The sequence below is a fragment of the Odontomachus brunneus genome, unplaced genomic scaffold (genome assembly GCF_010583005.1).
Source record: "Odontomachus brunneus isolate Ranch 3 - 2012 unplaced genomic scaffold, Obru_v1 Obru_scaffold_004, whole genome shotgun sequence".
NCBI lineage: Eukaryota > Metazoa > Arthropoda > Insecta > Hymenoptera > Formicidae > Odontomachus > Odontomachus brunneus.
The window spans coordinates 29708-43416 of NW_022639454.1; the positions used below are offsets into that span (position 1 = coordinate 29708).

General features: G+C 40.0%; 1 protein-coding gene and 1 long non-coding RNA gene across 6 annotated transcripts in view; one reads left to right on the forward strand and one right to left on the reverse strand.

Moving 5' to 3' along the window:
- Positions 1-13709, reverse strand: part of LOC116845831 (O-acyltransferase like protein) — a 16840-nt gene that overhangs the window by 433 nt on the left and 2698 nt on the right. The window contains exons 2-9 of one of the 2 annotated variants that reach the window (XM_032818975.1): positions 2904-3202; positions 2649-2824; positions 2421-2575; positions 1680-1808; positions 1006-1565; positions 632-937; positions 334-508; positions 93-235 (exon numbers count right to left, since the gene is read on the reverse strand). In XM_032818975.1, coding sequence (XP_032674866.1) covers positions 93-235; positions 334-508; positions 632-937; positions 1006-1565; positions 1680-1808; positions 2421-2575; positions 2649-2824; positions 2904-3202 — 1943 coding nt within the window. The remainder of the gene's footprint in view (positions 1-92; positions 236-333; positions 509-631; positions 938-1005; positions 1566-1679; positions 1809-2420; positions 2576-2648; positions 2825-2903; positions 3203-13709) is intronic. The other variant, XM_032818986.1, reaches the window with a different exon arrangement.
- The window catches only part of LOC116845855, a 13820-nt gene continuing 2831 nt past the window's right edge, over positions 2721-13709 (forward strand). For 2 of the 4 annotated variants that reach the window (XR_004378346.1, XR_004378353.1), the window contains exon 1: positions 5725-5872. This is a non-coding gene — a long non-coding RNA (uncharacterized LOC116845855). Of the gene's footprint in view, positions 2867-5724; positions 5873-13709 lie in introns of those variants that run through there. The other 2 variants (XR_004378347.1, XR_004378348.1) reach the window with 2 other exon arrangements.

Consider the following 13709-nt stretch of genomic DNA (forward strand, 5'->3'; position numbering starts at 1 on the left):
TCTCTCTCTCTCTCTCTCTCTCTCTCTCTCTCTCTCTCTCTCTCTCTCTGCTGTTAATCGTCTCGTCGAAATTTTTCCCAACACAAACTCACCACTAAATCCTTCCCCAAATGAAACGGAGAATCCAGATTCATAGCAGTCAAACGTATGACAAGTGGATGAACCAAGTAAGCGCAATAGGTCACTCTGCTGAATGGATACAGTAGCGGCTCCGATAGTATCTTATTTACATATCCTGAAAGAAGCATTTGGGTTGTTGTTTTGCCACGAGTTTTATAGCGATTTAACGTCGTGTAGAATCTCTCTCTCTCTCTCTCTCTCTCTCTCACTCACCTCCGTAACCGGTACTGCACGCTATTACGATCCACGACAAACCTAATGCCCACGCGCTATGACTTAACGAGGAGTAAGCAGCGGCTGTGGCTGGTGTAAGTTCCGCCTCGTACAGACCGTAGAGCAAACTCAGGAGACACGCGCAGGACAGAAGCCAGCCCACAACGACGGTAGTCTAGAAATAACGACGTTACAAGTTGCTGTTTTACGAAATTCTTCGTACTTTAAAGAACCACCTGCCAGACAATGCGAATGTACGAAAGACATCTTTGAAGTTTTTGACCCTCAGCAGTCGTACCTTAGACATTTTCACTTTGCAATCGATCTTAAAGAGAAAGTAGCCAACGGACATTCCAATCAGGTAAGGGCCCAGCCTTGTCCACGGCTTGTCGTAGATCTTGTCGAAGAGAGCCAGCGGATCGTCTGAACTCGGCATGTGATTGTTGACTAAGGCGATATAGCCGGTGGTTGCCCATGAGCTCACCAATAGACTGACCAATGCGAAAGCCGCGATCTTGAAATGATTCGTAGCGAGCACCAATATGACGCCACCCACAATGTAAAACTGCGTGTCGTCCGCCACGTACCAACTCCAAAGCATGCACTACAACATCGGCATAAGTTTGCATCTTTGTCCATTCTAATTCTTCCTATCGATTAGACGAGACTTACCATTTGCTCAACGGGGAACCAAGTGTTGATATAGAGTAAATTTCTCCACCAATAATTGGGGCAATTGTAGTGATCCGCCGTGGGAGGCTCGAAGATAGAGTTTGCATGGAAGTACTTCATCGAGACCTCGACCACGCCTAACACAAACATGTACGGCGCGGTGAGTCTGCTGAATCTATACAGAAGGAGCCCGATGAACTTGAGGGTGCCTGCGACGAAGCCGCGCGTGCCTTGCGTGAGCCTCTTCAGATCTCCCTTGGCGTTGGTACGGAAATACAGGAAGCTCACGAGCAAGCCGCCCATGAAGAAGAAGGTGTCGACGCTGAACGCACCGTTCGTGATGGTCTGGAAGAGGAACCTCTTCTCCACCACCCTGCGGTATTCCATGTTGTCCGAGTACTTGAAGACGACTATGCATGTGTGCCCGAGTATCACCCAGGCCATCGAAATCGCCCTAAGCCCGTGTATCGTGCTAATAGTGTCTCCGCCCACATTACGATCGCAGATGGTCCTTACGTTAGCTCGAACGGAGAACGAGAGTAGGAGCTCTTGGCAAACATCTGCGGAAGTGAATTTGATCGCATATCCGAGAATCTATTATTTTTTTCCTTCTTTTTTTTAACAAAATGATATATATGATATACTTAGCGAAGGCACACAAAAATTCGACATACTGAGTTGATGTTCTTCCACAGTGGACGACTGCAAGCCACTCTCGTGGTCGTTGTTATTATTAATCGGCTGCACACCGTTGATGCTAGGGTCTGCCACTGGAACAGGAAGGTAGACCGTACCTTGAAAAGCTACGGAATATAATAACGAATCACTACGTCTGATACCGTCTTCGTCTTGTAAGAGTCTGTGGAGTGGTGGTCGTTCTGCGTTTTATCCGCTGTGTTCTCGCTATTCCGATTGTATCTCGCAATTGCAACATCCTTTATACAAACTTACAGGATCCCGCACAACACGCAAGTCTTAAAAACGTCCTATTTTGTTTTCAATGTCTTTTGGGCGTCTTTCAGACATGCATGTTGTGTGAGATTAGTATATACACTGCCCGATACAACGAGCCATTTTATTTGCAAAGTAACCATAGCGTCTTTTATAGATTATTTTTCGATTTTTTGACAATTCTTTGTTGAGGTTGCCTCAGATTCACGACATTTTCTCTTTAAATTCACTTGTGAGAAGTTTACTGAGTTTGGAGCTTAAAATACGCCATCCGGTCGCCAATCGATATTTGACACTCAATGTTGAAATAATCGATAATCGATGTTGCCTCTAAGAGAAAATCGATTATCTATTCAAAAAATGGAGTCCTCTGCACTGGCTTGACATATCAGTGTATGTACCGTTTCGAAGAGTGATTATAAGTGAAAAGCTCTCGAATGCGGGAACACGGTGAGTCCGTTTACCATTTAGCGTTTTCTGGTTGCCGTTGGCGAGTTGATCGAGTTTTCCATGCTTCTCCAGGTCGTAGATCACGTTATTCCTGTGGAACTTCCTCGATAGGTAGTAGTCGTATCCCGTGCCGAAGATCATCAGTACCAGTACCACCGCGCTGACGCCACTGAAATACATTGACCTTTAGCTATCGTCGAACACGCTCGACGACGGTCAACCGATCTCTTCCGCAAACTTACAAGAGGATCCAAAAGACCGGGTCGGCGTACATGTCGTATAGGTTATGCTGGTCCCGGACTCTCTCAATCGTCGAGTGTCTCACGACGAAATCGCTCGCGGCCAGCTTGCTGATCACGGCGAAGTCGGAAGCGGTGCACGAGAACGGCAGACAGACACCTAGATGGATCACTCTTGTCTGAGGAGAGGAAAGTAACGTTGTGAAACAGCGCGAAAGATGGTATGTAAATTATGCTAATTACCGGTGCTGTACTCACTGAAGTGTATCGTGATGCGTTCAGAGAAAGTCGCATCATATAGAAACCTAGACGATAAGGCGGTCTGTCGTCAAAGGACAAGGTTTCCAATAAACCGCTGCCGCTGCCGCCCGTGTTGACCTTTTTGCGCGGCTCTGCGTTGAATTCACGCAGCTCCTCGATCGACGAGTCGAGCGGCAGCGTATCCGGATTCTTCCTGAAGTACTCTTGTCCAATGTAGTCACACTCGGTGGCTGAGCCCGTGAAGTACGAATTGCCCCAGAAGAAGCCATTGGTGTATCTACCCGACGCATCGTCCGCTGATGAAATCAAGACACAATCATTATTGTATGATACATCTTTGATCTAGCATTAATGTTGCGAGCAACGCTCGCTCAAGCTATGATCGTTGCTGTGATTCTTTCAGTGCACTAAAATACTTGAAAATTTATCTGTAGGATTTAAAGTTTATTCACATATAAATAAACTTTATTTCTCATAGAAATGAACTGTTATATCCCACAAATAAATTTCACAAATTCTGTGTGTGAATAATTTTATATCTCACAGATAAATTTTCGCTGAGAGAAAATACTTGGAAATTTATTTGCGAGATATAAAGTTTATTTCTTTACACACAGGGAAATTTTCTCATTTAAAGAAATTAATTTTTTTGTCAGTGTATACTTGTTGCGTCCGTCACATCACAGTTCGTCTCTTTTGGAAGATGAAAACGCGCTCCGAGAAACACTTTCATCGAAGAGCCACCGCGACGATCGAGCCGGAAGCAGTTGGCGTGAATGCGGCGAAAGTATTTCTATTCAAAGTAGGTCGACGACTCTAACTCGCGAGAAAGTGAGAACGAGGATCGGCTGCCCTCGGCAATCGCGAGAGCGACGTTGTCTTAGAGATTTTTAACATTTGGAACTGGTTCCACCTCGTAGCGATATACTCCTCTCTAATCGGGTCTTTGCTTCTCAATCGTTGTTTTCATTTCTATATTGAGAGATACATAAGAAAGAATACAGTCATTTCTCCAACTCGCGTGTGTGATATTGGCACATAACTAGATTAAAAGATTCTCTTCGTCTCGTTTCTCTGAGATTGACTGAGATCTCCTGAAGTGTTTTTCCATGCTTCGCGTGATAGGTCTCAAACTTCCGCCGATACACGGTGTTCTAGATTTGTTAATTTACAGCAACTTGTCTTACCGCGATAGGAAATTAGATCCTTAGGATAATTACTTGCTTTGTGTGCGAGTGGGCGCGGTATGACGCGGGACTCTTTTCACCTGCGCCACCGAGAAGTTAACTTACGGCGCAGGCTATTATCTAACATGCAATTAGTGATCTACGATTAAATGTCGAGATGCGGTGATATCCGCTTGATTAAATAACCATGTAATTGCCGTGCACGCACTCGGCAGAACATTCGGTAGAACACGCGAGCCGTATTTTTCGCATGGATGAAGTAACGCGCGAGGTATTCTCGTTATCGCGGCTCTAACGTAACACTGATACCGTTTTAGGTGGCCAAACGTCGTCGGCGAGACATCGGGCTGCCGCCGATGCGAAGTGAGACTTTCTATTCGGGAAGTAAAAGATATTATCTAATCGCCAGCATGACGGAGGATTTACGAGGCTGCGTTATACGGACTGTAGCTCAATCGCGAACTCGTTACATCACTTGCGGCTGCATACTTACGGGTTACGACGTCATGTTTCGGACGGCACTCCGTCTTGCTTTCGGGATGAGAAAAGTTTCATTTTATTTCTGATGTCGCAAGGGGCTCTTCGCGACCGTACGCTTTGGTTTCACATCTCACCGCGATCTCAAGAACGCAAAGCATTCAATATTCCGCTTACAGTCAAATGCATCAGGACCTTCATGCTGTCCTTCTTTCTGGAAGAGACGCCGAGTAAAAGTCGACTTCCTTGATCGCGCCGTTGAGATTCGTCCACCTTACGCGTTTTTTTCTTTTTTTTTGCGCATTTGATGCCATGATACGCGCAAATAACATCATTATTCATCTTTTTGCGATCTTTGCGACTGATTGTTGCATGATTAAGGAGACATGGTCGCAAAATCCAAAGGCGGAGCCTACAATTTTTATCGAATTCCTTTGCTTCGTGAAGTTGTTGTATCATAGGCTTGTCAATCATACAACTATAAATGTAAAAGCTACATCAATACGGTCGTACAAGAGATAGTTATGTTAAACATGCGGCGATTATATAATCACAATAGCTGTTAGCGGCATAAAGTCATAGAAGTGAGGTGCGGCGTGATGCATAATACACGCAAGGAGAGAAATCTAAAATGTTTTTACAGGCCTACTATCATTTGTGATAGGTGGTATGTGATTAGAAGAAAATTTATATTACATCTATCGCGATTTTTAATGAATACGTGGAGAGAATATAATTTCTTTTTTTCATGTAAATTCTTTTCAATTTTCCTATGTTTCTAGTAGCGCATGAATAAACTGTCAGTAAGATTTGAGACATTCTCTAAGAAATTTGCTAGCGAATTTCTTTAGAAGCACAGCAAACTTTTTGATAGCACATTTCAATTCCTAAAATATGTATAAGCAGCGCACATGAAAGGATAATCTCACAGTTAATATAGAATGTTGACTTGTTCGTCGGTTACAAATTTCTTTCTGTAAAGTTTTTCCGTGTAAAAATAGTATTGAACAGGCCGATAAAAGTCGACGTGATCGAAAAGATTCGATGTCGACACGCAATTCCGAAAGTCGCCGTTTGCTGACCTATGCGCGACATGCGCGGGATAGTCGTTGAATAAGAATGACAATGAATTTTGAGTCGTGAGTCAGTTACATCGCGGTACTCCAAAGTCAAGTTCAGACTCGTCACGTAATTTCGTTTCCGCACAAAAATGTAAATGCGCGATGCAACGATTCTGTTCGAGTTCAATTTTGCATTTTGTGCACGCCATACAAAGTGGTGCTATTTACTTGGCTTCGTACCGTACGTTAAAAATATGCACATAGTAATTCGCTTTTTACGATTTCCAAGTTGAATGCCGATGTTGTTTGTTTATTATTTACGCGGGAATAGATTCGCTCCGCTTGTGAGAAAAAATAAGGTGTAACGGATGAATTTCTTCAGATTTCTGAACGAATGTTGCAAATTATGTGTAACCGGTTTGAAAGGATCGCATCCACTGTTCTCGTTAATACGTTCATTGTCGAGGTTCTTGCGCCGACTAAAGTTCATGGACTGTGATTGCACCATTGCATTATTCCTTAACTTGAAGTGTTATGGTTTTGAATCGAGATGATTTTCTCTTAACAGCATGTGGAAACGTGTAATTACAAATCTCGCGAGGTCCTGACTAGTTAAAGAATATTTTAGATAATATTAATCATGATTCTGGAAGAAAAAATGATCCAACTCACAAAATTATGATTATACCAATGGGTAGCCCGTACGTCTCTCTACATAAAACAGATTCAATACAAAGAAACCGAAGTCAGTGAGTGCCTAAAATTAATAGAAAACAATTTTTATTTTTTACTAGTTGCGTCTTTTTTACCCATTTTTTAAGGATTAAGCTTGTCATTGAATACTCTTAAAGAGAAGAAAATTGACTACGCTTGAACTTCTTGAACGAGAACCTTAGTTTTATCTATATTTTTTAAGTCATGTATCAAACTTTCAGTTTCATCTTTCACGAAACGTACTTCATTAAATTTTCCAGTTAAGTCAATTGGGTCAGTCTTGCATAACTACGGCCGTATGTACACGGTTGTTACATTCAATTTTTGAGATACAAGTTCTTACAACACATATGTTGTCCACATATATGTGAGTTTACTCCAATTATATTTTGCCAAGAGTTTCTCTCGTTAATTATTCAATTCAGTAATTTATTGCCGAGGTTACGACGGATTTTATTTGGACATCTGGGAAAAAAGTTCAATCAGGAAATATATCGCGTTTGTACCGACGGCATTGAAGGCTGAAAAAGAAAGTGTTCCCGCGAAGAAGGTAATGCGAAATACCCGTCGCGCGTCTTATGCAGCCTTGTTCCCTTAAAAGAAATCGACTCGAATGCGTAGAATGTTTCGCTTCGTGCGCGTTCCGTCATATTGACGACTGACAATCGAATGGATGAGAAAATTGTTCAATTCTCAACAGAGAAAGTATTTGCTCGCTCCGAGAATTTTACATTAAAAATTACTATTTTGTAACCGAGGAATAGATCAATATTCTGCAGTCTTTATCCCTTTACTTCATATGTGCTAGTTTAAGAACTGAAAGGGGTGCTATTAAAAAAATATTTCTAACAAAATTTATTCCGTTTCTTAGCAAGATAACTCTTGCTGACTGTCTATTCCTGTTAGAGGCATAGTAAAGTTGAAAAGATTGCAAATTTGTTAATATTAAAATTAATGAAATTATATGAATTTATATGAATTTATTAATTAAAATAATTTGAAAATATATGAATTTATTGATATTAAAATTGGAAAAAGAGAATTTATATAGAAAAGGACAATTTTCTCCACTATAGCGCCACTATGGTGCCACTGGTACTGATTTCGTTCAATTTGATGAGACGCAGCTAGTTTTACGCTTCGTAGCATATCTTTAGTCATAACAAAATTATCAACTATTGTTGCATGTCGATTTATATAGCGTATCGGAGAAAGTGACTCGGAAAGAGAAAGGCGTACTCAATCGAAGTTAATGTTGCAATACTATAATGTCCCTCTGGCATTGACTTGCTTTCTTATATTAAGTAAGGTCGATTTGAAGTGAATGTTATCTATGAATATTATCTACGAATATGTGCGCAAACACTTAAAGTCTCTTTTCTCAGCTGATATACTAATGAGAACCATTCGATTGAATTTTATAATGTTTACGGGAGTGTATATTCGCGTTAAAATTCATCCGTGACATTTTAATCTGGTCTTCTCATTACTTTCGATACAGAGGTATATTTTGCTCTAAGAAACGCAATATATTATCGGTCGGTGAATTTATGGATGTTTTAATTATGTCTACAGCGGTTTGCCTTCATTCTAAACTTCAAACAAAATCGCTTTCATCTACAGAAACATCGCCTTGATTTATGCGCTATACGTCCTTCACAAGTGAAGAAGCGCATCTTTAATAAAGTTGACAGATCTCTTCGACGGACAATATTCTTCCTTCGCGATTGTTGCTCATAACGGCGACGTTGGCATCTTTTAAAATGCATCGATTTAAAAGATCTCAATAAAAAAAATACTATTGAGATAGCTTGAAAAAAACGCGTCTTGACGCGTATCGACTTCAAGTATTTAAGGAGATGCCTCCTAGGTCAGTGATAAAACTCAATTTGTTTGCCTCTTACGAAAACGGCGAACGGAAATTGCGTATAATTCGTATGGCGGCAAGAGTTTTATAGCCCGTCCGCAGATTCACGCGGATCATCACGACGCACTTTGCGAAGAGGCGAGGTGACTTTCTTTTTCTTGACACGCACGAAAATGCAATAACCCCGATACATGAAAGTGAAACGCATCCCGTTTCCAATGCTGTCATTTATGGTCGCGCTATTGCAACAATAGATTGGCGTGCTCCAAAGAAGCGAACCCATAATTGGCTGGTGAAATGGCCGGTCGCGATGATTGACATTCTTGTTAGTTGACAATTGGGCAACATGCACAAGTTCCGTTTAATTGAGTTTCGTTTGCGTTGACGCGCGTTATTCAACGCTGTGCTCGTACACGTAGAAAATATTGTAGCAGAAATTACATTTAAACTATATTTTTCTTTACAATGTTTTTTATAAAGCTGAACTATACCAAAATTCTCGTATATAAATTACTGTAGAAATAATAAATTTAACGATCTAGTCGATATAAAGAAGCATTCAAATAATCATAACAATTTCTTGTAGTAAACTTGCATAACATTTTTAAACAGATATATAGTGATTTCTGTCATAACTTTACGTGGTCCAAGATTATAAAAACCATGTTGCAATTTTTATTATATTAATTAATTTTATTACAATATTATATTAATTTTATTATAATATTATTATATTATATTATATTAATATTATATTAATTAATTTTATTATTTTTCCTTCGTATAGACTTGAAAAATATATTTTAAATAGGACATATCTCATTGCCTCGAATACGTTTCGTATATTTGAGGCCGCACAGTCTCTCGAATAACGGAGAATATTCTCGCTGCTAATGTTAATTAGTAGGTTTCAACGATTGACATATTCGGCGACGTTTCATTAGAAATACATTCTTTTGTAAAGTAGGTTACGCCTGGGGCGAGTGGGGCGCGGCTCAAGTATGTAAGCAAACGCAGTCTTCAGTTTTTGACTTGTACAACTCAATTTGTAGTACGACACATGCTTTCTATTCTATGCTTCTCTCCGTTTGATTAGCAGCGAAAACGACACGCGGGATTGTCTTTCCGAGACAAATAAAATGCCGTAGAAGCGCCGGGCGTTTTCTTTCGCCGATGAATTGCGAGATACTTGGCCTAGTTTTGCAATTCCGTATTAATCGACGTTCATCGAAATATTGGTCAAGGAATAATTTCGACAAAGTCAAGAGCGACGCAAGACTTATATATTTGTATCTCCTTAAAATAGCTTATACAATTAGTATTCTAATGTTGTTTCAGCATGTCTGAATTAAAATTGCAAATTATTTCTAAACGTCAAAGGATGCAAATGCGAATTTGCACAATTAAGACCGAATGCCGGAAATTATTTCACAATCTCGTCACGTACGCCACATATTCACTCTAATTTTGTCGCTTTCGTTTTATGACCGATGTGTGCCCGAAAGTTGCGCACGATAGTTGCCCACGTTCAATAACGCTTCATCTTATGCTCCACATTGGCATTTTACCGGTTTTAACAACTTTCGCTCAATTTCACCGTTGGTCCTCCGCGATTAACTCACGTTGTGACATAAGATAGTAGCACACGAATTAATTAATCAGCGCGAATATGCCGCACAGTGGGGTTAAATGAAATTTCATACTTGAAGAGAGTCTACAGCTTCGAATCCGGTTCCTATGCTCTTTTTCTTTCTTTTTTAATGAAAGCTATTGGAAATAACATTGTTAGATATTTTTGTCTTTTGCTTCCTTTCTTCTAAATCAAAGAAGTTAGATTTAGAAATGTTTTTCAATCAAACGGTAGACACACAATCATTTCAGATCTCATCTAACTGAACATCAGGCATAGATGTTACCTCAACTTAATAAACCAAATTAATTGAAACTAATTTTAATAAATAAAAACTACTGAATTAAGTAAGACTAAATTATTACTACAATGTACAAATTTTTTAAATCTAACTTCTTTACATATTTGATTTAGAAGAAGGGAAGCAAAGGTAAAAATCTGGCTCGGCAAAGATTGTTCCAAATTTCATTAAAAAAAGTATCGAATTCGGTTCAAGTTCACTGTGTTTTTTGAAACAACCCCGGTGTCGGGATGAGACTGTCGCGTGTGAAACTTGTTCGAAAAAAATTCAACAATATAAGATTTAATTTCTTCACCTCTTTTTAGTTCTATTTACACGCACGTGCATAGAAACAATTGAACGTAATTTCAGCAGCGGTAACCTGTTGTAAAAACGAAAAAGTAAGGTAAAAAAAGACGACACAACAGAGCAAGAATAGCTCTGTTTCACGCAATTCCGCAGCATCGTTGCGCGTCTCAGTTGACGTAATCGTGATACACGCATCGTTGAGGAACGCACAATAGATCGATTCGAGCGTAACCAGCGATGATACGCACCAGTATTACCGGCGACTGATCGTCGCGTCCGACGATATAATAGAAGCGCTCTTCCGCAAAAGCGAAAGCTTCCGCGATTTCATTCCCAATCCTCCACCACGTAATCCTCTTCCGCGTGGTGCGAATAGTATAATTTCGGTAATCGCTGCGTCAATTTGGCCCGCGTCACTGGCTTTCTAACTTCGATCTTGAAGCCACATCGTCGCGGTCTATTCGCGAGAACGACACACTGTGTAAATTCAAGAGTGTGTTATTTCGCGTGATTGAATTTTTCTTTTTTACATATTTCTTATCGTTTCGAATCATTTCACACGTTTAAAGTTCTTATTTGGCTTGAAGCCTTTATTTGTTTTAATGTTGTTCTCAAGCAACATCGATTTCTGATGAGCCATATGCAAGGACAATCAATGCAGGACGCATTTATTTAGTACTATTGCTCTGGAGCAACATCTGTTATCAGTTCGTCTCAGTAGTTTCGATTTAGGTTGCGTTGAAAGGAGCTTCAACGAAATTGCATGATTATGCATTCAAAATAATATTTAGATTTGCAGGAAAGTTTTTTTTTATCGCGTGTGCATCAAATATGCGTTATTTTCTTGCGCGTTCATCGGAATCTTCTCGGAGGGATCTTTCACATAACTTGGATCAATCGTGTCTAAAACTATTCGGTGATTAACACTTTTCAAGGGCGTGAGAGAACAAGAGTCAATCGAGACCCGAGTATGAGGGGATCATACAACTTTCTTCGCGCTCAATCATTCCGCATAATTAGCGGGCCTATGAATGGCAATGTCAGCGAATAATGGATGTCGTAACTATCCAGACGTCCGTTAAACAATTTTCACGACCGAGAAATATAAATTGGTCATTTGGAATTGCGCGTTTCTGCCTCGGGCACAAGTTCTTCACCTTTCACGTGTAATATACGAATGTTTCTTTCGCGTTGGAACTTTCGTATTTTAAATGACATCCGGTTTAAGTGAGAAAAAGCAAATCGCAGTCTGTGGACCGAGAACGACGACCTGCGCTGCTCTTCCGCCTGACTCTTGCCCCATTCGAAACTCTTGCTCGTCTCGTCGAAATGAAAGTCGCCATCCTGTTCCAGCGCGCATTTTGACTAGTAGAAACTAGGAAACAGTATTTCCTGGATGGCACGACGGCGGAACCGGATAGAACACGTGAGAGAATCACACATCCGAGACGGCATGTTGGCGTGCGAGATGAATAGCGTTTTTAAGTGTCACATAACGCGATAACGCTTCGGTCTTTCCTCGGTACGATGCAGACGCACCTTTCACCTTTTCTTACGCGCGAAATTCACGGATACCGCGACGAGATGATGCACGTAGCGCGAGCTCACGTAGCGGAGGGTGAAAGTGGTCGCGCGGACCGTCGTCGGTTAAAGTTTGCGTGGACGTGGATGTTGAGATGTTTTTTTTTTTTTCCGGCGGGGATGTCGAGCTCGCGTTGTTTTACGAGCGCGATTATTGTCGACGATAGGAGAAAAAAGATCGGGGAGAGTAATAAAGCTTCGAGCGGCAATAGTGTGAAGAAAAACATGCCCGTCCCTGCATAGAAAATTTTCTCGGATCTAATTAGGATCCAGCCTAACTTCCCAAAACAATTATGAATTTTGGAAAGAAATGTAATCTTTCAGACACGCGACTCTGAAGGCCCGTGTTAGTGGTCATTACTTGTAACTTGTTCCATGTGAGATACTCAGATATAAATTTACAATTAGATTTGAGTTTTTACTTTGAATTACATAATATATGCCATATTACACTTGTAATCGCGATTCAGCTGAAAAATTTACATCCTAACTCTAAATTCAAATTTGAATATCTTATATGAGGCAAGTCTGAAGTAACGACTATTAACACGAGTCTAAATGACGAAACCCAAAGTTTTTCAACAATATCTTTTCTGATCCTTATATTTTACATTATAATTTAATGAAATATGTTGAAATTAATTCATCATTCAGTAAAATCTTCAAAGTGCTTTAAAAATATTTTGTTTTTTGGTATTTTATTCTATTGAATACAATAGAATAGTTGATATATGATAAAAATGTGATTCTCTGTTTGATATCATAAAAGTATTATCTTTCTCTTAAGAAATTTCTATGTGGATTTAGAATCATAAGGATGAGAATTTACGATGGTTTCTCCTAAATTACCAGTGTCTCGCTACGGGATGGCGACTAAAAAGGCGCTCCGAGGTAAGCCCTGACCTACTTGAGTCGCGCGAAATTCCTGTCCGAATCGGGCAGGTGCGTCGGTTTCCCAGACAGGTTCCTGCAGGCGAAACTTGGCACGGAGAAAGAGAAGATTGCGCGATTACATTGGAATATTTTTTAGCTCGGCGAATACGCGGATGTGTCGAATATTTCGCGGGTGTGCGCGATTTTACTTTCAGCATTTTCGCGCACGTAAACATTTTCTCTTTATCGTTCGTGTAATATGATTAAGGATACAAGTCGATGTGGAATTATATCCACGCGATCAAGCAATACGTGATTCTCGACAGCACAAACTATCTCTCTCGTTTGTTCGATAATGCCAATTTACATTTGCAGACGCTTAGGGAATTCACACTTGGCACGTTCCTCGGGATTTTGTAATCAATTTGAATTGGCAATGTGATATATTACAGAGATACTAAAAATACTCCTGACATTCTTTTCTAAGACACATATGTATTCTTTGATGGAGCAATATGATAAAAATAATGTAACAGAATATCCAACTCTGAATCTTCTTATTGTTTTGTTCTTTAAATATAAATATTTAAACTTTTGTGCGTAATATATACATATACATACATACATACATATATATATATATATACATACATACATACATATATATATATATATACATTGAATATGTATTCTTTGTTGACAGTCTTTAAATATCCGTATTTAAAGACCGAAACAATACGAATGGGGTACGTGTCCAGGCATTGGTACTTCTCTCTCTCTCTCTCTCTCTCTCTCTCTCTCTCTCTCTCTCTCTCTCTCTCTCT